The 25,728-nt window shown below is 32.3% G+C and overlaps 1 protein-coding gene and 1 long non-coding RNA gene across 8 annotated transcripts; one reads left to right on the top strand and one right to left on the bottom strand.

Annotated features, from left to right (window-relative positions):
- Positions 1-461: 461 nt before the first annotated feature.
- LOC145976472 (matrix metalloproteinase-14-like) lies at positions 462-24,133 on the bottom strand. Of its 7 annotated transcripts, none has more exons than XM_083107585.1 (10): positions 23,235-24,133; positions 12,453-12,576; positions 10,729-10,836; positions 8,544-8,698; positions 8,119-8,421; positions 6,983-7,133; positions 6,751-6,887; positions 6,309-6,629; positions 5,878-6,070; positions 462-2,542 (listed from the first exon to the last, which is right to left on the bottom strand). In XM_083107585.1, exons 1-10 carry the CDS (start codon positions 23,361-23,363, stop codon positions 2,394-2,396), a joined length of 1,770 nt encoding a protein of 589 aa, XP_082963711.1. In that variant the 5' UTR covers positions 23,364-24,133; the 3' UTR covers positions 462-2,393. The 7 variants fall into 7 exon arrangements, with proteins under 7 accessions (XP_082963711.1, XP_082963715.1, XP_082963713.1 ...); XM_083107589.1 differs by having other exon boundaries at positions 5,989-6,070; XM_083107587.1 differs by having other exon boundaries at positions 2,402-2,928.
- On the top strand, positions 2,432-4,037 carry LOC145976473 (uncharacterized). Its single transcript, XR_014440244.1, has 3 exons — positions 2,432-3,256; positions 3,711-3,813; positions 3,922-4,037. It is a non-coding gene; the product is annotated as an uncharacterized LOC145976473 (long non-coding RNA).
- Positions 24,134-25,728: the final 1,595 nt, after the last annotated feature.

Here is a 25,728-nt window from a genome sequence, read left to right as displayed (position 1 = left end):
ACACTTGTTTAATTTTCTAGATATGGCAGTTTTATTTAGACAATTTGTTTTTATGTCGTTCGTTAGTTTTCCACATGGGCAACGAATGGACTGAATTTTACTATTATGCCATGAAACCATGGATTCATTACATACCTATTTTTACAAATGCAGATCAAAGACAATTAGAGTATGATGTTAAAATATCTAATTATATATCCTCTATCCTTACCTTACTTTATTTTTAAATTTAAATTATCATGGTTAATTAATTTTATTTTGTTTTTTGCTATATTTTCAGAGATTTGATTGAATTTGCAAGAAATAATGATGATTTAGTGAAAGAGATTGCATATCGCGATCGAAATTTTATTTAGAATAATTTACGATTGTCGGACGTTATATATTTTTAAAAACAGCTACTTAAAAATTACGGTAAGCTTCTAACATACAAGCCAATATTAAAGAAAAATTTGTACGAATCAAAAAGAAAAAATATGTATTTGTGATAATTTTATACAAGTACTAGTTTCTTTCAATAATGTAACATAAGTATATTAAACAAAGAGTATAAATTTTGTAACGCTGAATATTTAATTAAAAATATACAATAGTTAAAATAAAAATACATATTAATTAATGCTATTTATATGACAGTGAAGAATATAATACAATAGAGATTTTATTCAGGGCGCGACATAATAACATGGCAAGTTTCAATGAACTATTAACACCCTAAAGTCAGTAATAATATAAAGAAAGACCTTGTATAATTGAATTCATATAATTGATGTTAGAGCTGCATATGTTATTAAGTAACAATTTAGTTTTAATTTAATTTAAAATAAATACAATTTTTTTTATTTCTCTTTTACAGAGATTCTTTTATTCAACAAATAAAAGAATAAAAAGTACAAGGCTTTTCTTGCTTCTCATTTTACTCTGCTAATATAATATACATAAAAGTAATTCTTAACAATTAAGTACTGGTCAAAATACTTACAGTATTACTAAGACACTTTTTCAAATGTAAGAAAATATGTAATATATTAATACTTGTTTTAAACATCTTTTATCATTGGTTACAGTGAAGACAGTTTTTGACAACTTTTCTTGGACTATCTTTTTTTCTCTATTTTAAGGAAGAGAGATAACATTATATATTTCGTAAAATACAGTTTAAAGTGCACTTTCATTTTGTAAAATTGAGAATCTAACTCTTTATACATAAGAACTTTATATATAAATTCTCACACACACAGCACTATTAATGTCAGAGAAATCCATTTAATACAATTTACATTAATTGATAATAATATCTAATATATATACATATATATATATATATATATATATATATATATATATATGTATAATTGCATATAAAATCAAAGATAAACAAGCTACTATTAGGAGAAATCATTAGGAGAAAGCATTATATAAAAACAAATGTTTTCTTCAAACTTACACAGTGTCGCCTAATTGGCATTGCTGACATGTAAGTGACCAGATACTTGATTTGACATTCCAAAAAAAGCTACATTTGGACAGATCTGACATTTACATATCCTCTCTTTGATGTATAAATTACAAAAATATTTGTAAGGCACATAAGATAACAATTATCCTAGCATAATTGTAACATAACGTAATAGTTGACATGAGTATTACAGATATTTATATATTTATAAATGTGGACAAATTATGCAAATGATGAAACATTGGATAAAGTAGATTAACATTGAAAAAATAATAAGTATACAGAAAATATATTTTAGCATATAAATAAATAAAAAATCTATAATACCCATGTAATACTTTTTTAATCGAGAAACATTTTCGATAGTATTGTCAGTCAGAATTCTGATCATTACTTTTTAATCATTAATTGTCATGTCTCTCGCAAAGTGTCGCATATCCTTTATACATCGCGTGATCTAATGGAACAGTAGAATTCCAAGAAATCCGTAAAATTTTCCGAACATTTTCAATGTTCAAAGTCTTTGCAAATGGATACACGAATAAATAGGCAGTGTAGAATGTCCTGCGTATTAAAACATTACTCGAAGACAGAATATAATATATATTCTCGCGTATACATATTTTGCACTGGCAATTATAACAGAACGTGTGCAAGTTAAAATACGCGCCACACACAGCTGCGCGAATCATTTTTAATTAATGCGCTTGCGCAGCCACGCAGTTTAACGGTTTAGCTGGCGATGACACTGCTCACAATTTTCTAGCTATCTATTTAATTATCGGGAAGAAGGGCGCTAATTTTCCTAAATCGCCGCATTGATAACGATTCCGACCGCAAAACTTATCACGGTAGATGCGTTTTTCGGAGCAGCGCTCGCATACCCCCATTAAAACTGGAAACCTTATAACAATTACTATAAGATCTCTATCTTTTACGTAGACACTACGTATCTCGCAACAATTACGGTCATGATGCTGGGTAGAAGCTGCCACGTCTTCTCTGCTGGAATCGACAAATTTTCAGGCGCTCCAGAGTCCGCATGATTGTGATTCGACGACGTGACGAGTTCGTCGGTTCCTCCTGTCGAGTTGAAATTGGAATCGTAGTAGCACGTGGTCTCATGCGTAGCAACGTGATTGGACGGCGCGCCGGCGCCGCATTGATCGTGCGCATGCGCGTGTTTGACAGCGCGAAACTGTGCCGATCAAACAGTGCGCGGTGCGTCGGTCGTTTGCTCTCGGTTGCCGCTGCCAGTTGCCATTGTTGTTTGGAACTATATATTTGATTTTTCTGCGCGTAAATAATCGAGATTTTGACACGCGCGTGCGTGTACCGATCGTGGGACGTGCCGCTTCGACCGCTCACTTTTTCCCGAATTCGGAATGTACATTGTTGTCGTCTGGAAAAGGCGATTGCTCCCGGTTAATGCGGGTGGTTGATCGTCTTGGCTCGAGAGGCTAAATCTCCTCAAATTTTATGAATCATCATCTGGTTATTACTTGCTCATATTAATGTTACGTTGTGAATTATAGGTTTTATGTTACCAATAAGTGCGTGGAAGTAAAGAATTAAACTTATATATCGGACAATAATTGAATATATTAAAAGTATATAAGAAAAAGTTCGCGATATCCAATATACATAACAGTCGGATATTTTAAATTGAAAATTAAAACTTCTTACTATTGCAATATAAAAAAGCGTAAAAGTGCGGTTATAAAGTGTCGTATCAAATATGTTGAAATTATTGTCTACAGAAAGTTATTTCATTGGAAGATTTTTCATCAATTGTACGTAAGTAATATCAATATATGAATTTTATATATATATATATATATATATATATATATATATACATATATATATACACATCTCAAGTAACAAACACATGATATATATACACATATATCAGTTGCGTGAATTATTTTTCACATTTTTACATTGAACTATCATGTATTTAGTAAAACAAATCTATATTTAAATAAAACGAAATGAAAAAATAAATATAATATAAAAGTAACAATAATTGTATGTAAAAAATAAAATTGTGCATTAAATTTTGAAGAAAAAAATATTTTATGGCTTCTCAGAGATTTCTAAATAATCAATAATAAAATAGAAAATAAATAAGAGGCATATTGGGGCAAAGGAAAGCATACAAATTCGAGATAGGAAAATTTAAATTATTAATAATACTGTGTGTATATGTGTGCATTTTCCCTCTATACACCTGGTCAATGAATTACAGGTCGGAGAGAAAAGGGAAAGATGTGCAACTTACGATGCATGCCGTGTTTCCAGAACATTAAATCTCGACAAATACGTCGAACATTCGAGAAAATAGCGAAAAGGTATGTATTAGAAAAAGTAAAATTATACGTAACGTGCGTATAAAGAAGAATTTTTGTGCGAATAAAATATAACAAAAATAAAATCAATAAAAGAATTTAAAAAAACAGATAAAGATTAGAACTGGAGGGGAGTTTTTCGTAAGTGTCAACACATTGTTAGATTAGGAGGAACAAGTCGAAAACCTTTATGTTTTTATGCAATATTAAGTTCCAAACAACGCAACTGCCAGTGGCAATGATTACTCATGCACCAGATCTTATTTCATATTTGTGTGCAGATGTGTGCACGTGTATCCTTATGTGTATGGATTTTAAAATAAATTGGTGCTGGTGTAACGATTAACTATTTGATTAACTATACATTACATGTAACAATCAAGTTGTGAGCCATGATAAGAAAGGAAAAGGTTCATGCAACACAAAATGATATTTTTATAATATAATACTACTTTCCCAACATAAAATAAAAATCACGTGTAAAAGAGATGAAGTTAGAGTACGTGAAGAGGAGAAAAAGCTTAGTACGCTACAACCCCACAACAATTGTAATGTGCTAATAAAAGCTGTCCGTGTAAATGAGACAAAAATGAAAAGAGAGGAAACGTGAAAAATGTCTTACTCATATGATATTTACTTTTTGTCTTGTCAAACTGGATGTGGCGACGATGACACAAACCGAGTTTTCGATCATCGTTTACTTTTCGATGTCGTGATCTTTTTAAAAATAAAACTCTGTTCTCATCCGTCGCCTGGCTAATAAATACTCTGGGCTTTGGCGTAAAAACGTCACGAGATTATCAACAATGTGTGAAGATATTAGATTCAAAATGATAAATATGTGAAATCATAATGATATAATGATGACATAATTTTATGAATGGCGATTAAATGGTTAATGGCGATAAAAATGGTTGTGTTAATCAATGATAGATTGGTGCTTTATATACAATGTATAAATATAATGTAGCGTATGAATAATAAGCGATAAATAATCTCCTTACAAAACTAATCAATATTAATTAATGTTATTTGTACTTTTCTCTCAACGTGATTATTTATCTTTAGTTTATTATATTAATTATATAAATAGCCATCACACACCATACATTAAAACCCGCAAATTAATGTTATGAATGTTTTTATGTAGATCAATCGAGCGTAAACATTTTATTTTGTTTTTCGATACTTCAGAATTCGCAATTTCCGATGCATCGAAATGTGCGGATATGTGTATATTCCCTCTTGAATTACGTGATATGTTTGATAATGTCCGCGAAATACTTTTCACATCATGCAACAATATTATCTACCGCGTCGCATCAGATTTTAGCGATTTATGACTTGATAAAACACACGAGATGTGAAAGAACCATCATGAAATCATGAATCATGATGTTCATAATATATAATATCAGAGGACACACACGTTGCAAAAGATCTTTTAATTTCAATCTACCGGTTTGTTCTAATATTGTGTTATATACATCAACTATTGTATTCGAACAACTCACAGTCATTGAAGATTTAAATCTGATATTTTTTTTAGAAAAGTATCGCGTGCACGTGTCTCTTTTCGCGATGTAGCCCTAGTATCGTAATAGCCAGGTGCACGAGAAAATCTTTTTAATATCGCGTTTCCTGCCTGCCTCTGTATTAGGGGAATTATTTTCAGTTTCGTTCACATTGATTATTTTCAACAAAGTAAAACGAGCGGAACGAACCACTAGGTATTCATTGTTGCAAGATTCTCCGGAGCATTAATTTAAAGGATGTGCAATTCATGCAGATTCGCGGAAACTTACTCATCTCGTTATTCTTGGAACATTTTTATTACGTATTATTTTTTTACGACAGTTAATAATTATAATATAGTAAGAATTATATAATTATTCGTCGATAAAGGATTATATTTATAACTGAATATAAAAGGAGAGACGCGTAAAAACATATTTTTCGAATTAGATTACAAGACTTTCAAGAAATATTTTCATAAATGTTGTAGCGCGATTAATGGACATCTTCAATTTTTTTACGAGGCTAGGCAGGATTTGAAAGATTTTGTACCTGCGTCTAAGATGATGTCGCCGACGCTGTCAAGATTATTGTAATCGTCGTGCATGTCACTGTCAGCCACGTCCAGATTGCTGGCAAATGCGAATGGCCAGAGATCATTACCTAGCGTCCCTTTATTAGCGGACTTGCAGCCAAACCACCAATACGCCGTCGATCTTGGGAAGGCGGGATCAGCATCGTCCACCTGGTAAATCAAAAATAATTACTCTTACTTTTATCCCATATGAATAATATATTATATTAAATTAAAGTAAAATTATAAAAAAGAAAAAGAAGGAGAGAGCATGTATTATTACAGTGTTATTATCATGTTACTATGATATTGCTTCAAGTTTAATGAGACTCTTAACAAATATTATCATAGAGGAAAGTACAGGAAATAATACAAATTTAATTCAATATCCCTTTTTTAAGTTACATACCCTGAACATTCGGTCGTTGAATCGATAATAGGCGTTATCTTGGAAGAAATACGTGTAACCTTTGTAAGTTACTGCTGCGTTGATGTGATCCGGGACACCTTGCCAGTTTTGAATAAGTTTAGGATAATTACTCCTCACTGGTGGCTTCGACGCCGGATCAAAGCGCCAAAATTTCGTACCCTTATAGAAGTAAATCTTGCCGTTTCCCGTCCATACGGTAGCCGCGTCAATGTGATCGGGGATACCGGTGAAACCGTCGCTAATTTCCTTTGGATAATCACCGTCCATAGTCGTATTAATATACCTCCAATATTGCGTACCCTGAAACAACAAACAGTTGTTGACGAATAAATTAGGTGGATAAAATTTACAATTTACGGCGCACAAATACGTAAAGTATAAGTTTGTATATTTATCTTAGCTTCTCGATAAACAGTTTTACCTTGAAGAAATAAGTTTTGCCATTTCTGTATGTAAATGCAGCGTCTATATTTGATGGAAGCGCTTTCCACGCGCTATTAATAAGTCTAGGATAGCCACTAGCTACACCGTAGTCTGTTAATTTCCAATAGTGTTTTCCTGAAAATTCCGTAATATTCGGTATTCATATTGTTTGTACGTTTTTGACGAGACTTAAACGCTAACAATCAAGAAATTCTAACTCATGTGCGTACCCTTGAATACAATCGTTTCGCCTCCTTTAGTACTGAACATTGCGTCGATTTTCGGATCCTTGCACAATTCAGGATCTTCTTCAGCAGGCGGCGAAGATCCGTGAGGTGATCCACCTCGTGGTATATGCTTGGTTTTCTCCCCGTATAAAGCCTGAAATTACCGTATTTTTTCACATATTGAATGGCTACACAGAAAAAAGGACATTCTTGTTTTGAAAATACATTCAGTTTTAACATGGACATCTTGAAATGAGATTATATTGCGTTAATTAAAGAAAAATATAATTGCTTGAATAATTGCTTACTTGAATGAAGTCATTTTATATAGTTGAATCAAGAAAAATATATTCTTATGATTTAAGATTTAATTTTCTCGAATGGAAAAGAAACAATGTTAGATAGAAAATAACATTTTTAAATCAAAGATTATAATTTTCTTAAAGTAGAATTAAATAATTATATATTCTTGAGGTGACAATTACAATATTAAAATAAGACTGTAATATTGTTGAAATTTAAAATTATTAAATTCTTCAAAGAAGATTATAAATTGTTGCGTATATACGAAACAATGAACGCGTTAGTTTAAGTATATAAATTTTGATTTGACACTTATTTTTTTTCTATGTATAAACATATAAATTCAGCACACAGAAAAAAAGGACATTCTTGTTTTGAAAATATATTCAGTTTTAACATGGACATCTTGAAATGAGATTATATTGCGTTAATTAAAGAAAAATATAATTGCTTGAATAATTGCTTACTTGAATGGAGCCATTTTATATAGTTGAATCAAGAAAAATATATTCTTATGATTTAAGATTTAATTTTCTTGAATGGAAAAGAAACAATGTTAGATAGAAAATAACATTTTTAAATCAAAGATTATAATTTTCTTAAAGTAGAATTAAATAATTATATATTCTTGAGGTGACAATTACAATATTAAAATAAGACTGTAATATTGTTGAAATTTAAAATTATTAAATTCTTCAAAGAAGATTATAAATTGTTGCGTATGTACGAAACAATGAACGCGTTAGTTTAAGTATATAAGTTTTGATTTGACACTTATTTTTTTCTGTGTAATCTTGAATCGCCGGTCATCTCTCATTTATGAGAAATGTAAATACCTGAATAGCGGCAGTATCGTCTTGGTCTAGAATAAAGTGCGGATCGTAGCCGCGGTAAAAGGGTGCCATCAATGCGCTCTTGACGTCGCTGTGACTCAAGCCGAGCGAGTGCCCAAATTCGTGAGCCGCGACCTGGAAGAGATTGGTACCGCGATAGCTTCTGATAGACCAACGTTCAGAATCGTCAAAATGAGCATCGCCACCGTATACGGGAAAATACGCGTGCGCCAAGGTACCACCAGGTCCGTCGAAAGGATCACCGTCTCCGTGCTCGCCTACCTCGAATCTAATTTCGATATGAACCTAAACAAGAACCCCAGACCTTAGAGAATATATCATGATCCTCGAGTATATAAATATAGAAAATATAAATTATATTATGTATAAATTATACATTTCTCTATTACAGTATTTTGTTGCCTTACGTTTTCGTGCCCCGATTTGCGGGTGAATGTCAAATCAGTTTCATTTGACCAAACGCCAAAGGCTTTCGCGATTTCTTTATCCACTTCCTGTTTGTTCAGACCAGTCGGATACTTGCTGAGCTTGTACGTTAGATTCTTTGTACGCCATCTGGACCCTGGACGAGAAAAAGTATAAGTTTTATATGTGAAGCATGTACAATGGCACATTTGCTTTGTTTAATAGTATCGCAGCGCTATTGTCGCGTCAGCTTCCTAGGCCAGGTTTCCCTCGGCTATTATAACGTACACATGCACATCCGTTACGCTGTCGCACTATTTATTTGCGGCATCGCGATTCCGCGTCATAGGAATCGGACACACAGAAAAAAAGGACATTCTTGTTTTGAAAATATATATTTAGTTTTAACATGGAAATCTTGAAATGAGATTATATTGCGTTAATTAAAGAAAAATATAATTGCTCACTTGAATGAAGCCATTTTATATAGTTCAATCAAGAAAAATATATTCTTACGATTTAAGATTTAATTTTCTTGAATAGAAAAGAAACAATGTTAGATAGAAAATAACATTTTTAAATCAAAGATAATTTTCTTAAAGTAGAATTAAATAATTGTATATTCTTGAGATAATAAGTATAATAAGTAGAATTGAATAATTGTATATTCGTGACAATTACAATATTAAAATAAGACTAATTAATAATAATTAATAATAATAATTAATAAAAATTAACTAATAATATTGTTGAAATTTAAAATTATTAAATTCTTCTAAGAAGATCATAAATTGTTGCGTATATACGAAACAATGAACGCGTTGGTTTTGATTTGACACTTATTTTTTTTCTGTGCATACACGTGTAATGTTCCTATTTTTTTCACGTATAAATTTGCGGAATCCGCAGCCTGGCACGCTATCATTGTGTCATCACGCATTCGTTGTTTATTATATGATGTAGGAATAAAAATCACAGCTCGCGTGTTATATGCTCATCACGATTACAAAGCTACCGTTTATGCAACAGCTGTTTATATATATATATATGCTTGATAATTATGATACCGTGCATAGTTTGCAACGAGTTACGCAAGGATTCGCTCGTCGCTGTGCGAAATTCGAAAGAATGAAAAACTAGAAACATTAGGTTACCGCTAGGTGTTAAATTTTGCGACAGACATTCTGTAGGATGCACGCATGGCCGAACTTAACAGCAAGTTCACTGAAACATGAAGAGCACGTGCGCGTAGCTTAGGTTCAAAGTCACGGTTAGCTCGAAGCTGCACAATCATACGCTTTGTTATTCCGATGATATAGTGTATGAGTGTCGCGCATAAGAATATCTTTGCGGTACTCCTTTATTTTCGATACGGCTTGACCAAAGCAATTGGATCGTTTATCCAAGTGTTGTTCAATGTCAATGAATCAATTTCATGTCTCAAAGATTTATATTTCCTTGCATATAAATGTGAGTGAACTATACCTAGCTATAAATATTTACAAAATATCTGCTGATTGCACATTTTTCATTCGAACACAAGGTATTCCCCAGATGTAAGATCATATGGCCAATCGTCTTTCATCATTAAATAGCGAGGTACATACGTGGAATGCAATTGTCAACTTCGTATGCGACTTTGTAATGCATCTAGAACATCCGACGAACCACTATCATGATACAGATCCGCATGACCCGTTTAGGGTGACTGACTCTATATCAATGACTCGTAATAGTAGCGAGACAAAGCAGGAAGTTGGAATGCGCGACTCAGTTGAATGTATATTCGTAAAATGAATACAAAAATTCGCGCAATGTAAAGCGTGAAATAATCTTTATATTTAATAAGATCTAAATAAGATCTAACGCGTTGGTTCTCTTTCCATAATCTCGTAACAGCCGAGTTATTAATATTCAATAAACTTTGAATTATGCACACTTTTTCATTGATGGGTTTTTATAACAAATGTCCACGTCGAGTTAGATAATCGATTGCAATTGATCAAACGTAAAGTTATATCATATCCTGCGGTTACGTCTACGCAATCCAGATTGCATTAAACTTTCTTAAATTTGCCAATCATCGTAACAAATTATTTATAAATTATTATTCGATTCCGTGATAAAACATGACGTAATCGTTGTTAAATCTTAGATTAAACTTTGTACGTCAATTATTTCATTCACCTTGAAGAGCGTATCTTTTCGACCTTCCATCAGTAGCTGGCCCAACCTTGTCTTTAACACCGCATCTTGGTGTAGCCATAAGTTTAGCAGTCTCTTCATTTAATTCACCTGGAACAAAAACGTGCGAAAAATTGAATATAAATATTATTTGTTTTCAGTCTCTAGAACTCGAAATACTTATTACTTCTTAATAACTCGTGTTTTATGTCTTATTATTTCCTATCATCTTCAAGTAATGTGCGTGATAAAAGTGATTAAGTGGCTGGATTCGCGCGTATATTGATTCTTCTGAAGTACGGCCTGTTGGCGTGTGTGCATATATTTTCGTGTACCAGTTTATATCTCTTATGCGTAGGTAGGTACGCTGATATGTGTGTGTGTGTATACGTGTATACATGTATTGTCGCGAACCCCGTGCACGTACTAAATTCTCAGGCATGTATGCATAATATGCATAGTAATACGAGACTTAACTCGTGCATATGCTACCACTAGTTTCGCAGCGCGGTCACGCGACTCGATATTTACAGATTCATCGTTGCCGCAAAGATTCGGAGCGCGATACGCGACGGGGATTATATTTTTTTTCTGGGCTACAATCTTGCAAGAAATGTATCTCATCTCACGAAGCGGCCTTGAAACTTCTTACGTGTATTGTTTCTTATATTTCGTAATTTTTATAAATTCATTCTATCACGACTACTTCTTCCCGCCTTCCTTATCATGAGAAAAATTCTTGTCGCAACGAATACATAAATGAATCATGGTTTACGATCTTTAAAAGTAATATCGCGAAGTGAAAATGAAAATCATTACTAAAGATATTTTTATTTTATTTTTTTGTCTTTTTTCCTCTTCCTCCTCTTTTTATTTTTTTCGTGATCGTGGATGCATCAACAATGCGTACGATTATGGCCGATGGCCTACAATTCTACAGTTAGATCATTCTTCCGTTCACCTTCGGTTTTTATTGGACTCCGTTGCTTGTTCTAGCCTACCATGGACTCTCGTATACTATCATTAATGACTGGTGAAACTTGTGCGAAATATTGTCGAATCATTTTTCCACCTTTTATTTTTATATATTTTTTTTCATGCATTTCCTTAAGCTACTAGTAGCCTACATTTGATAAAACATAGTAAAATGTGTGAAATTATATTTCTTAATAAACTTGAAATTATTGAGAAATTTTGGGATAATATTCAATCGCAGTTGTGCAAAATGCAATTTTTTGTTTTGTTTTTGTTTTAAGATTTCTTGCGTACTTTTCTAATCGATATTTCATAATGATATTTCTACAATGATTTCTCGCGACAAAAAGAGAGAGGGGGAGGGAAAGGTGCGGGTGTTACAAGTAATGAGTCACTGCTGAAACGCCGCGGATTGAGTTCGGTCACATTTCATTGAATTCTGAATCATCGCTATTACACTATAGACAGGGAACCACCTACTGTTATCATTCCTCAGGCAACTTGACATATTGCACGCATGATTGTACCTCTACAATTTCACACATTTTGCTATTCTTGCTTTTTTTCTTTTTGAGTCACATGGATACATTGGCGACGTTGAATAAACGCATCCTTTGTAATTTTCTGCGTGAGTCATCAATGAGGATACGTTCATCAACTGACCCAGTAATAAATTTTGCACAATTACTACTCTCCCCTACATGTATAACATTTAAAATTAAATTTAAGCAAATAATATATATATAACATACCCGTTATGTTAAGACCGGCGAAAGCTTGAAATTCTTCTATCGCTGCCGTCAGCTTTTCTTCGCTTAAGAAGGCACCACTCTCTGGATTTGTTGGCGGCAAATATCCGTATTGCGCCAAATAATTCTGCAACATTAAGAAAAGTACCCTTTAAAACACCTGTATCCTCAGGATATGCGTTAATTTGTGCCCAAACATGAGGATATTGCTTTTTTAGTACGTGCATATTTCGGTGATCCAAAAATATCTTTTATTTATTTCTATTCAAGACTACATTATCATAAAGTGAAATCACAAGTAGAAAAATCTAGTCACTTTGCAAAGAATCGGCCTTTAAACTCTGTGTCACAATGTAACCTTGACGTTTTACGAGCTTCGAAAGTGAAGCAACTAAAGATATCTATGTCTTATCCACGTGTAAATTTACTCAAATCCTTAGTTTCGTTTGTCAATCTTGTTCAATAATTATTTTTGATTAATAATTATAATTGCGCGATTACAGAATAATTTTTGTCAATACATGCCTCGCTTCTCATTTTACATACGTGCAAATCTTACCGATCGTACGTGATATATATTTTTATTCTACCACCCTAAAATATAAACTATATAAAATATAACTATATAAAACTATATAAAATATAAACATATAACGAGATCCGATGTTATACAAGTCGTGCTCTTTTCCCGCGCAAAGGAAGATATGTCGTAAGAATGATACACGAGCAGAAAATTGGCATTAGAATCAATTCATACGACATTATATTCCAAGCACAGAGATTAGCTCTTTAAAACTGACTCATCTCTTATATCATGAAGAGCACCGTTTGCCTAACTTACTAGTGTTCTAGTTTCGTATAAAATGACAATCTTGACAATCAACCGTTTCTATTGCGTGGAAAGTTAACCAATCGATCTGCTATCGCGTGTATTCTTTCGTGGCTACCTCTGTATTGATTTTGTTTTTACAAAGAGTAGCCGCATATGTACATATATGTATATAATGGAATTATCATGATATATTCAAAATATTTAGATAAAAAAATATAAAAAATATACTTGATAATATCGGAGTAGTTTTAAATTTTTTAATTAAAACAAGAGGACCGAGAGATGTTATTAAAGCTCTCGAAACCTTTATTTATACTAGATAGTCCTGGAAGCCCGACAAAATTACTCGGCGCAAATCACTGTTGTACAAAAGAGTCTAGCGAGTAAGTCACGCGAGAATAATCAAAATATATAGTATGTCTAGACTGTAAATTAGACAAGCAGAAGGAGACTTTTCTCTACTGAGACTTTACTGTTATTTAATCACATTTACATAGTCTAATTAATATTCCATTGGTTGGATCGTGCATTGAATTCCAGTATATGTATATTTGCTGGAGAAAAAGATTAGATTTGATGCTTTTACCTTTACATCGTATTTTATTTGTATCATCATATATCGTGTGAGAATTAATTTTTTTTTTTAACTGAAGAAAGCTTTTAAGATGAATTTAAGTATTCGTAATTTAATACGAAATTATGATGTGTGTATGATAATTATATGTGTAGATGTATTAATTGTAAAATGAAACAATCGGACTTTGTCATTCGCATGAAATAAAGCAGTAAGGGAAAATAAGCGTAACTGTAAAGTTATGGCGTGAGTCATTCTATTGAGCATAAAAAGTATGTTTATTCAGATATTTTTGCGCTGATAATTGCACACATCCTTGTCACTCTAGGCAGTAAAGTTTCCGAGTGCAATCTTTAGATCATTGATTCTTACATTTTTGGGTAGAGATTATTTTTATAAACATTCACTTTTTTTCGCAATTAATTATCTTTTTTATTAAAATATTATAAATATAAATGAAAAGAGATTAACCTCAGTTTTATTCTTTCTTTAAAAAAAACATTGTTACAAAATTTTGCGATTTGATATATTTAATAGAGAATAATTTTTTTTAAACTAACGAATCATTTTATCTTGATAGAGGTATTTTTATAAAATTGAGAAATATTTTTATAAAATTAAGATATTTTATAAAATAAAGATTTATAAAAAATAAGGATATTTTTATAAAATTGAGACTCTCTTTATTATGAAGAATATTAACTCTTAATTTCTGACAACCGTCTTTTATTCCGGTCGGATGAATGGAACTCAAGTGACTCAATGAAATCCTACGATTGACAAATTTTTATTATAATCTACTTCAGGCAAGTAAGCTTCCGCGAAGGTCGAGATTTTTATGAATGAACGTAGCACACACACACTCTCTCTTATGCATGTATCATGCGTGAATGGGCTCCTTCCTTTCTCGCTATTTCTCTCTTTCTCTCTCTCCGTGTATATATATCGTACATGTATGTGTGCGTATCATTGCGTACATGTAAAGTATACGATACACTACGGTGCGATTGAATCAGCCAAGTGGTTTTCCGCGAATCCGATCGTGACTTGGCTCAGCGCCGCGTGTCGGTGTATTAATTGACGATTGAGGTGTCTGAAATTCAAGGTCTTCCTGATGAATGTTGATTGTCGATCGAAAGCGATTGTCTTCAATTAATTGCGGGTTGGGAAAATACATTACGATGATTTGCGTGTATGTTCAGTCACGCACGTAAGTGCATGTACAAGCATCATAAAATGCATCATATTTTCACATATTTAAATTGCCCAAATTTTGAATATTTCGCGTAGTAACGATTCGCCATAAAAAAACAAAATTCGTAAAAAAGACAACAAAAATATAACATATAATTATTTAAACCTCGAATACAGATGGCACGCATACACTTCTTTCTGTATTGCGAATATATAATATATAATCGCGTGAAAAGGTGCATAATATATATTTGTAGAAACTTTCATTGCAATATTTTATATGAAAATCGTGTCAGAATATTTTGCCAAGTGTGTGCAATCATAAATCTTTATAATATGCATCATTATAAAAAACGAGCCACTTTTTAAATGCGCAATCGTATATTATTTCTCTACATTTTACATTTTAAACTTTTTTTCTCTTATTTTTGTTATCTAAAATTATATAAATTTCTTTCGCGATAAAAAGAATATCCTCGATGATTAATTATAAGCAGAAATTGTTTATGTAATTACATAATTTCTTTAAATTATATCGTATAAGTTTTCTGCAAAACACAATTAAGTGCTCATCGTTTAATTACATTACTGAATGACTGTATGAGTTTATTTTTTTTAAATATTATTGCATTACGAATTAATATCCGGCATGACAGGCAAATTTCATACAGGCGAATTTCTGATAGAAATGCTGCACAAGCTTGTAATCTATGTATGTTGTTGTCGTTGTAATTGTACAGCAGGACTCGCCTTAAGCACGAAACGTTTTATGTCCGGGTTACCTTGAATCCGTTGTTCAAGATATGACGTAGATATCCACGTAGATAATATTTCTTTCAAAGTACAGTCTACATCAAGTGTCGTTTATGCTATTAGTATTATATGCAGACTTATAGAAATCGCGTCGAAAAGTTTATTGAAAACAAACATGTATGTGTAATTAAATACATAAAAAAGCAAAAATTTTTCTCCTCTCATTTATATTAATTATATTAATATTCTCGAGTAAGCAAAAATATTGTCATACAATGTCATAAATTTATAACACAAGTTTGTTGTTTCCATGACCTGAATTTTCAATCGTTGCAATTTTGCGTTATGTGCAGCCCAGTTTCGTATAATTACCGTCTTCCACCACAGTTTATTTAATCTCCAAAAGTGTTTAATCTTCAGGTGATATCTTCCCAACAGCATTATAGAACCAAATTACATAGAAGGAGGTTGTTTTATTAATTCCTAATAGTATAAATCTTTGGTGCTTGAGATGTTAAAATGAAAATGTTGATTATCAAATTAATCACACATATTTTATCTTAATTTTTTATTTATATATTTTTTATTTATATTAATCACATATATTTTATTTTAATTTTTTATTTATATATTTAATTTTTATTTTATCTTCATCTTAATTTTTTTTGTTTATATATAAAGATTCATTTGATGTCAAATATTGCCGAAGTAGTATCTGGGTCGACTTGTATACGATTAATAGATAGCAGAGGATACCGCAAAGGCCAAGTGTTCTATGCTAATGGAAATCGAGTAACTTTATCTCAACGGAACATGGCGTGTCTTCCGAATCCCGGCCAGAATCATGTCCGCCATATTAGCTGCGCCGATAAATTTAATTCGAACAATATCGGGAAAAATTTCTTTATAATTATCTATCATATCATTTATAACACATCGCTTAGCTATTTTATCTTACAAATTTATTAAATTAAAAGCTATGTTTTTAGAGCTACGTATGCTTTTCCGTTTATGTACACGCGACAATCTTTTATCTGATCACGTTATCGATGATAACGCCTAGTTTGTCGTACAAGTCCGCCTTTCCTCATCAACCAAACTTTTAGCTTGTAGTACAAAATGCAATTTAAACGATTCTAACGAATTCTTTTACGATTCCATAATCTTACGCATGATCTAGCTTATTATTAAGCTTATCTTATTGTAATTGTATTTATTTATTTTTATTATATTCATATCTACAATCGCGCACGTGTGTGTGTGCGTACGTCAAATTTTTTAAATAAATTCTCCTTTTTCACATAAAAAAATATAGTGTATGTGAATAAGATCTCTAGAACTACCTTGGCAATATAGATAACTGTCTGCAATGTAAAAGCATGAGTCTTTGTCTAGACAAAAAGATAATCAACGAATTTATCGGGTTAATTTAACATAAAGATAGTGTTGTCTTGCAATGCAAGGAAAAATGAAATAAAATGAAATGTCTTTTTATCATAGTTGTAAAATGATTATTACATTTTAACGTGCTCACAGGATATCGCGTGGGAGTAACAATTTTGAAAAAAATTCATTTGATTTCTTTACTTGCATTGATCTTATATAATCAAGCTTCTAATTTCTTTATTTTTATACTTTTGCAAATATATATTGCTTGGAAACAAAAAATCCGTACATAATTGAATATATATTTATAGACTTTTGTTTATTATTTATACTATTATTTATACTTTTTATTTCAAGCGTTGATATAGTTTTCTGTAGCAACTCTTTTTATCATTTTTAATCTCTCAATTATGAAATAAGAATTGTATGCATGTATTGATTTCCTACAATGTTGAGAAATATTTGTAATAAGTGATTAACGACAATTGGTTACGATAGAGTAGATTGATAAATATCAGTAGGAATTTATTGTCACTTGTGAAACTTGCTTTGATGTTTGAATTGTAAATTTTGCAATAATTATTTATTGCTCGGAAACAAATAATCCGTACATAATTGAATATATATTTATAGACTTTTGTTTATTATTTATAGACTTTTTATTTCAAGCGTTGATATATAGTTTCCTGTAACAACTCTTTTTATCATTTTTAATCTCTCAATTATGAAATAAGAATTGTGTACATATATTGATTTCCTACAATGTTGAGAAATATTTGTAATAAGTGATTAACGATAATTGGTTACGATGGAGTAGATTGATAAATATCAGTAGGAATTTATTGTCACTTGTGAAACTTGCTTTGATGTTTGAATTGTAAATTTTGCAGTAATTATATATTGCTTGGAAACAAATAATCCGTACATAATTGAATATATATTTATAGACTTTTGTTTATTATTTATAGACTTTTTATTTCAAGCGTTGATATATGGTTTCCTGTAACAACTCTTTTTATCATTTTTAATCTTTCAATTATGAAATAAGAATTGTGTGCATGTATTGATTTCCTAATGTTGAGAAATATTTGTAACAAGTGATTAACGATAATTGGTTACGATAGATTGATAAATATCAGGAATTTATTGTCACTTATGAAACTTTGATTTTTTGAAGTGTAAATAATTTTCACATAAAAGGGCGTATCAATTTTTAGAGAACGATTCTGGAAGAGAAGTAATTTTCTTTTGACATATCAAGTGCCGCTCGATTGAAAAATTTTACAAGCTGTCGGTCGTAAAATAAAAGGAAGGAGTGCATAAGCGTCAAGAGAGCAGCACGCCGGCCTTGGAGAGGTCTTTGTCGACGCAAACGTTATTAATATTCTACGCCTTCGCGTCTTCTTCTAGACGTTGTTTGAATATAAAGGATAATTCCGACCATCTCCACATTGCTGTTTTGTACAATATATAATACTTTCTCATGCATGTAATTTCTCTTCTTTCGCGGTAATCTTTATGCTTTATAACGGCGACGTAAATATCAAATTTTGAACAACAAGTTTGAATAATGATTTAAAGAAGAGGTAGATAAAACTATAATAATTAACTATGTTATTTTCACAAAATTAAAAAGAAAAAGAAGATAAGAATCATGAAAAGAATATTGAGTTAAATATAAATAGTTTGTCGAAGTTTTACTAATCACTTATCATAATTATATGTATTGCAGATTGCAATGTTAAACATGTTACGTCGATAGCAACAAGACTGTGATGTGCTTGATTTATGCAATTATGTTCGATTCAGAGAATAATTAACTCTATCATATAATATTATTGTAATTGATCATATTAACCCTTTACAAATCAACGATATTGACCTATTGGACCTAATCTGATCAAGAGTTGAATAATGTCAATATTCATAAAGTTTATGATTGCAGGATATTCAAATTGAATAAAAAGTATTTCCACTATGATTAAATTACGAGGTTGGCAAATGACAAAAGCGAAAAATCCATTAAAAAAAAATCTTAAAAAATGAGTCGACAAGCGGAAGTAAGATAGTTCGGTTCATAAGTAAGACGATTCAGGTCTATGCATCATATGAGTCATTGAGAAGCAAACAAATGCGATAGCTAATTTTTCCTGTTTCTTGTCAATAAGACATACGTCGATGAGTTTCGAGTTTCAACGTCGCGTCAATGCAAATCGATGTTAATACGTATAAAAGTCGATGCGCTTGTTAATTTTAGAATCTCTTTTCATTTGAGAAGACTCGAAACAACGCGACACTGCAAGATGCACTCGTGCAACATCAACAGAACGTTTAAGAGACGGATGTTTAAGTCGAGACTAACAGTTAGGTACGGTACAGTTTGTAGCCGGAACAATCTTTTACAGTAACTACTGGCTAGCGCATATTATATAACGCACATTACGCGCACGTGTGGATTCCACGTGTCGGAAAACGCATAAATCGCAGAGATACGTTCGCGGAAATAGAAATAGTGGTTTCACAAAGAAATCAGACACTTAAGCACGTGATAATCATACAGTGCATGCGCACGATAATTTGGTTTGCATATTATATCGCGACCGATATAATATGCAATCTTGTGTATACAGGGTGTCAGGGCAATCTCTTCCCCAAAAAAAGCTCTTGTAGCTTACTTCGATAGCTTTTCAAAACACTATAATAAAGTATTTTTTCATCGAGTACTTTTCGAGTTATGAGGCTTGAAATAATCTCTTAATTTTATATAAATCATAAAATATTCATTTTTCGATTATCTTACCTTAATACTTTTATGTACAAAATAATGAGAGGAATCAATTGGTGGAAAGAAAACACATAATTGTTTCGAAGAAAAAATATGTAATTTGCAATTAACAATTACATATATTTTTTTCGAAACAATTATGTTTTCTTTACACCAATTGATTCCTCTCATTATTTTGTACATAAAAGTATTAAGGTAAGATAATCGAAAAATGAATATTAAAAATTAAGAAATTATTTCAAGCCTCATAATTCGAAAAGTACTCGATGAGAAAATATTTTATTATAGTGTTTTGAAAAGCTCTCGAGGTAAGCTACAAGAGCTTTTTTTGAGAAGAGATTGCCTTGTATAATTTACATAAAAATAACAAACGAAATTCAAAATATTAATACCATCAAAATTAGTAACTTTTTATTCAAATATATGATTAATTTGAGAATATTCCTTCATTTATTTCTTTTTACGTTTACCGAGTATGATTCATTTTTCTCATAGTCTACGATATAATTGAGATTTGTTGTATATAATATTTAATACGAAAATAATAATTTAATTGTGATCAGAGGGACGGTTCAAGTACCATTATTATCTATGACAATAACGGTTGCTATTGGTTGGACGTGGTTGCGTGTCTTATCAACAGGTATTTGTCTCCGCGAGCTTGTCATGCGTATCATAACTTTTGTCTTTCTTGCCCACACGCGCCTGATACGCAACAAATCATTCGTGCTCGAGAATAAATGAGTGTACTTGTGGACTTGAGCAAGAGTCGCCTCTATTAGCTTTGTTCTGTTGAAAGCTATCAAAGCGCCAAAGAGCCACGTATATCTGATTTTAAAGAACACGTAATTTTCGTACGTTCGTTATCTCCGACTCAGACGAGTGTCATCATTTATTATTTGCTAGATTTCGTATACATAGGATGTCTTTGATTAACGACGATGTTGTCGCTATTTACATATATGCTTGTTGAATGGCGGAAGGGAAAGATTTCTGGTAATTTCAGCGACACTAAAACCGCAAACGCGAATCAATTCCTCTACTAGAGATTCTTTTTTTACGATCGGCACGCGATTGGAAGGAAAAATGCCAGGCAGAGCTCGCTACTGGCTTAAATATAAAAAAAAAGGAACGGACGATTGCTGGATCGAGTGACGATGAGAATATCTATGATTGGATCGTTAATATTCCGATGACGACCGGTCCGTGTCCGGACTGTGGATCCGCGATGACGAAGGCCAACATATGAGATCTCTGTGGTACGGTGTATTTCCGTGTTGAGCCATATACATTATGTACAATTTCCTAGTATAATCTACGAGAGAACGAGGGAAAGATATCGCGTGCGGTTCGATGACTTGGCATATTGCTGAAGTAAGATTACTGGAGCATCAAATCGTCAAGATCAACCGGATAATGAATTTCGTCAATTTCCTATTATCCTACCTTATTCTTCGAGTAATACAAGCTATTTCAAGCAACAAGACACCTTTGTTCCGAGCGTGTCTAAGCTTATTTATTGCATAATGATTTTTACAGACATGATTGTGTGTATGCGTAGAGAAATACATACGTTTTTTTCTCACTGAATATGCGTACCTGTCGAGGCAATAATTAATGTCTGACGTTGCAAACGACTTTTTTTAGTTTACCGTATAAACGAGCAAAACGTACGTTGACTTGTAACGTAATAATTATGAATTGTTAAATATTATTATTATATATTATTATTTTTTTATATTGTTTTATATATATTGTTTTATATATCGTTAAATATTGTTATTTTTTTATATATATAAAGATCGATGAGTCTCAGCTTCCTCTTTTTTTTTAGTCCTTGATTGATTTAAAAATCAAGTGGAATGCTCGTTAAATCAAATTTAAAATAACAATTTTTTAAAATCGATGATTCGTCGAACAAGTAAGCCTTCGTTCCTGTATATTCAAGAACACCAGATAATATCAAAGTTAATCTTCGACCGATAAATACTTTGTTATCAAGCCAAATATGTGGTTAAAACAGAGCTCATAATAAACGTTAATACGTACAACGCATTCAAACTTGTATAATAATAGAAGTGAGAAATGAAAATCTCTCTTTTTTCTTGCTCCCTTTCATATAATAATCTTCAAATGCAATTTCTTAGTCACGCTAATAAAGCATAATAAATACAGCAAAATTGCATATCCGAGTGATAGTCCGATATATATAATCGGATATCAGCGAGATAAACGTTTTCCTCGAATGTTATTCGTTATAATCAAAGGAACAACGCGTACCAATGCAAAAAGACTGCAATGCGCGATCTTGCATTACTCATCTGTGACGCATCTCATGAGGATTGCATGGCTCTAGACCGTTTCTTTCTTTCTTCCGAATGTCCGCATACAATAAAAAATCTCCCCACAAGTCTCTCTCGACGCATAGTCTACATAACTTGTTGCGTAGTCTATACAGGTTGAATCAAAAAGTAAAGTTCCTCCTTTCACGACTTTATTTACTTAAATAAATTGGACTTATTATGAAATATAAACTGACGGTTATATCTTTCAATATATGCTTCGAGAAGAATTGACATTTGTCTCACCTTGGCACGAGTTTGAAGGTTCCCTCTCGGTAAAAATCCGGCTCTCGAGATGATTAAATCATTCTCGAAGAGTCATTCTGTACCGTCATCACCTGCATCATCTAGAAATCGTTTCCCTCCCAGATGTTTTTTCAACATTTGAATAAATGAAAATCAGAAAGAACCAGATCTTAACTAAGGATACTTTGTAATGTTTCAATCAAATAATTAAAAAATGATTTTTTTGTATAGAGTGAAGTCTGGCATTATTAGAATTTACAAGAAAAAGGCATCTCTAGACAGAAGTTTTTTTTTTAATTTCTTCCTTGATGATGCAAACAGTACAGAATGCTGTTGAAGAATGATTTAACCATCAAAAGCTGGATTTTGACTGGAAGGGAATCTTCAAATTCCCGCCAACAAGGTGGGATAAATGTCAATCTTCTCGAAGACTGTATTAAAAAATAATCATTAGCTTCTATTTTAACACAATAAATCCAATTTACGCATAAATAAAAATCGTAATAGAATCTTACTCTTTGATCCACTCTAGTAATACATACTCTAGTAATACATACTCTAGTACATACCATGTAATTCGTACAATATCGAAGTAAAGCGGAATCAATTTAATTCCCAAAATCACATTCATCTACATAGATCACTTTGCAAATTGGAAAATCTCTATACTTACCGCAGCAGTGGTGTCGCTGATGACATTGAGCGGCGCTGCTTCCGTACTCGCGCACAAAGCGAGAAACGCTATCGTTGTCAGGTAGCCGTCGATGCTTGACAGTCGCGAAACAATTTTGCTCCACCTCATATTTTCGACAACGTTGCTTTCGATCCAATCTCAAACTACGTCTTTGCTATGTTAATGTACACCGCGATTCTTCTCTTCTACACAGTAGTTGCTGCTCGTCGCTCGCTCCTTTACATCCCCTTCCTTCGGAGACACTGAATACACACGTGCTTCCCGGAAACACCCTTATTGTATACCTTGACAGTCGCAAAGCGCGATGTCAGATGGGATTCATCCTAAATCAACCGACTTCAACTATTCTGCTGAGTATTTCTGCTGAGGATAAATTGTGCACGCGAGAGCTACTAGGGAGCTATTGATGTACCTTTCGTACCAATTCTGTTCGCGAAGCGAAAACACCTGTTTTCAGTCTAGTTCTGACAGCGAACCGGCAACTATACCTGACTAGCAGAGTGGTTTGAAACGTGGTTGCCACAACACTATCGATCTCGTAGCGTTTTCCTCGCTGGTGGTTCGCCACCTGTGCTCTTTCGTTCTGTTGCTCCGATTCTTCGACTTTTACGCGTATATGTGTCGCATGAACCTCGTTCGATTTTCACCGACAGAGACCTTTTTTCGGTGATCCGCTGAATTCGATGAAACGATCGTGGAGCGACGAAAAGGAAAAAAAATAGGAGAAAAAGAGGGAAAAAAAGACTGACAGTAATAAGAAAAGATAGAGCACCGTGTACGCGATAGGTGTCCGCGTCAAAGGAAGAAAAGAACCGACGAGAAACGCGCGAATATGCGGAGCTGGTACCGAAGCCCACCGCCACTCTGAATCATAATCAGTCTGCCACTGACTTTTATTGAGATCTCCCACCAAAGCCGCGACAACCACGACTGCCAATCGCGCACGACGGAGCTTCTACATGTGCATACGTATGTGCAACGATGCTGCGTTCGTGCGTGATAGTTTGTCAAATCGGAAGTGAAGAATTGTTGCGATAGAGTACAAGTTTGTATATCTAATATCTCTGATCTAGATTCTCTGATATCTAGATTCCCGAAATTATTTTTCAACATTATTCTAGTTTAGAGTTTGAAAAAAGAAATTACTTTCGCTTGCACTTTTTAAATGTTTAGAATCTCGTAAATAGGTTTCTAGAAGGTTAAAATGTGTAAAATATATCAAAATATGTAAAAATGTAACGGAGTTACATTTATATTTGTAGATTGCTCCGAAAATTAGCGCGCTCAAAAATCGCCGAGCTAAACGAGTTTTATAAAGTATTTTTTTCATATAATAGTCGCTTCATTATTTTGTTAGCATAATTATGTATTGTTTCAAAACTGTTCAATTATTAGACGCGCTGACAGATCCAGAAAATTGAAATACTATTAAACAATATAAACACATTATTTATAAGCTTGTTAAGAAAACACAGGACGCATAAGAGAATAGAACTTTGTTGGAATAATTGCATGGATACCACATTTTCAATTTTGTGTAAGGATTGTAAAATTTATTTATGAAAATCTTTCATGAAATGATTTGTTTGAGAGATATGAAGATGCATATACAAGACAAATAATAACGAGAGCATCAATTTGTCTAATTAGATTATTTTTTTGCTCTCTAGATCAGACTTCTTTTTAATTTATCATTTGACATAAAAAATGCTTGACGTTTTTTTCCATTTTTTATCGAGATGAAAACATTCTTTTTCTCATATTTATTACATATATCTCTCGCGTTGACGGTTTATTCCTAATTTTTTAATAGATTATTGAATGACAAATATCAAGTTTCAATGATCTTTGAGAATCAATAAAACCATATGTATGTGTGGGTGTGTTCTATTATTATTTTTTATATTTTCTCAATCAAGTGAGGATAGTGAACGGATTCGATGGTGAAAAGTAGATTTGATATTTTATATGATATCCTGAAATGAGATATTAGATTTAGGCATCTAGATCTCCTTTTTATAGTTCTTAGACGAAGGAAACTTTTGTTCCGAGAGGTTGCGTGGACAACTTTGTGACTCATCCGGGTTTTAAGCTGCATTTTGTTCCCGAGAATTCTTTTAACGATACCGACGACCGCAGACTTGATTCCAAACCGGGGTCGATGCATGAATTTATGTAGATAAGTGTTTGCGCAAATTTTGAGTAATTACTTAATCATTTATCTATTATATTATATCTGATTTGATATGTTAGATATATACAATAAACATATTATAATAAAATAAGTTTCTCTTCATGCAAATTAATATAATAAAATTTTGCATAAGCAGGCAAATACTCGTATATGAATGAAATAAGTTGAAACAAACAATGCGCCAACAATACTTATCATAATTTCTGAAAATGCTCTATTCCTCGTTAATCAAAGCGTGATTTATTAAGATATACGATAAAATGTAATAAATGTAATAAA

This window comes from Camponotus vicinus, unplaced genomic scaffold (genome assembly GCF_025532165.1).
Source record: "Camponotus vicinus isolate PSW18456_S1 unplaced genomic scaffold, iyCamVici1.0 SCAF_8, whole genome shotgun sequence".
NCBI lineage: Eukaryota > Metazoa > Arthropoda > Insecta > Hymenoptera > Formicidae > Camponotus > Camponotus vicinus.
The sequence above is the reverse complement of the archived record's forward strand: the minus strand, read 5'-3'. Positions and strand labels throughout refer to the sequence as shown.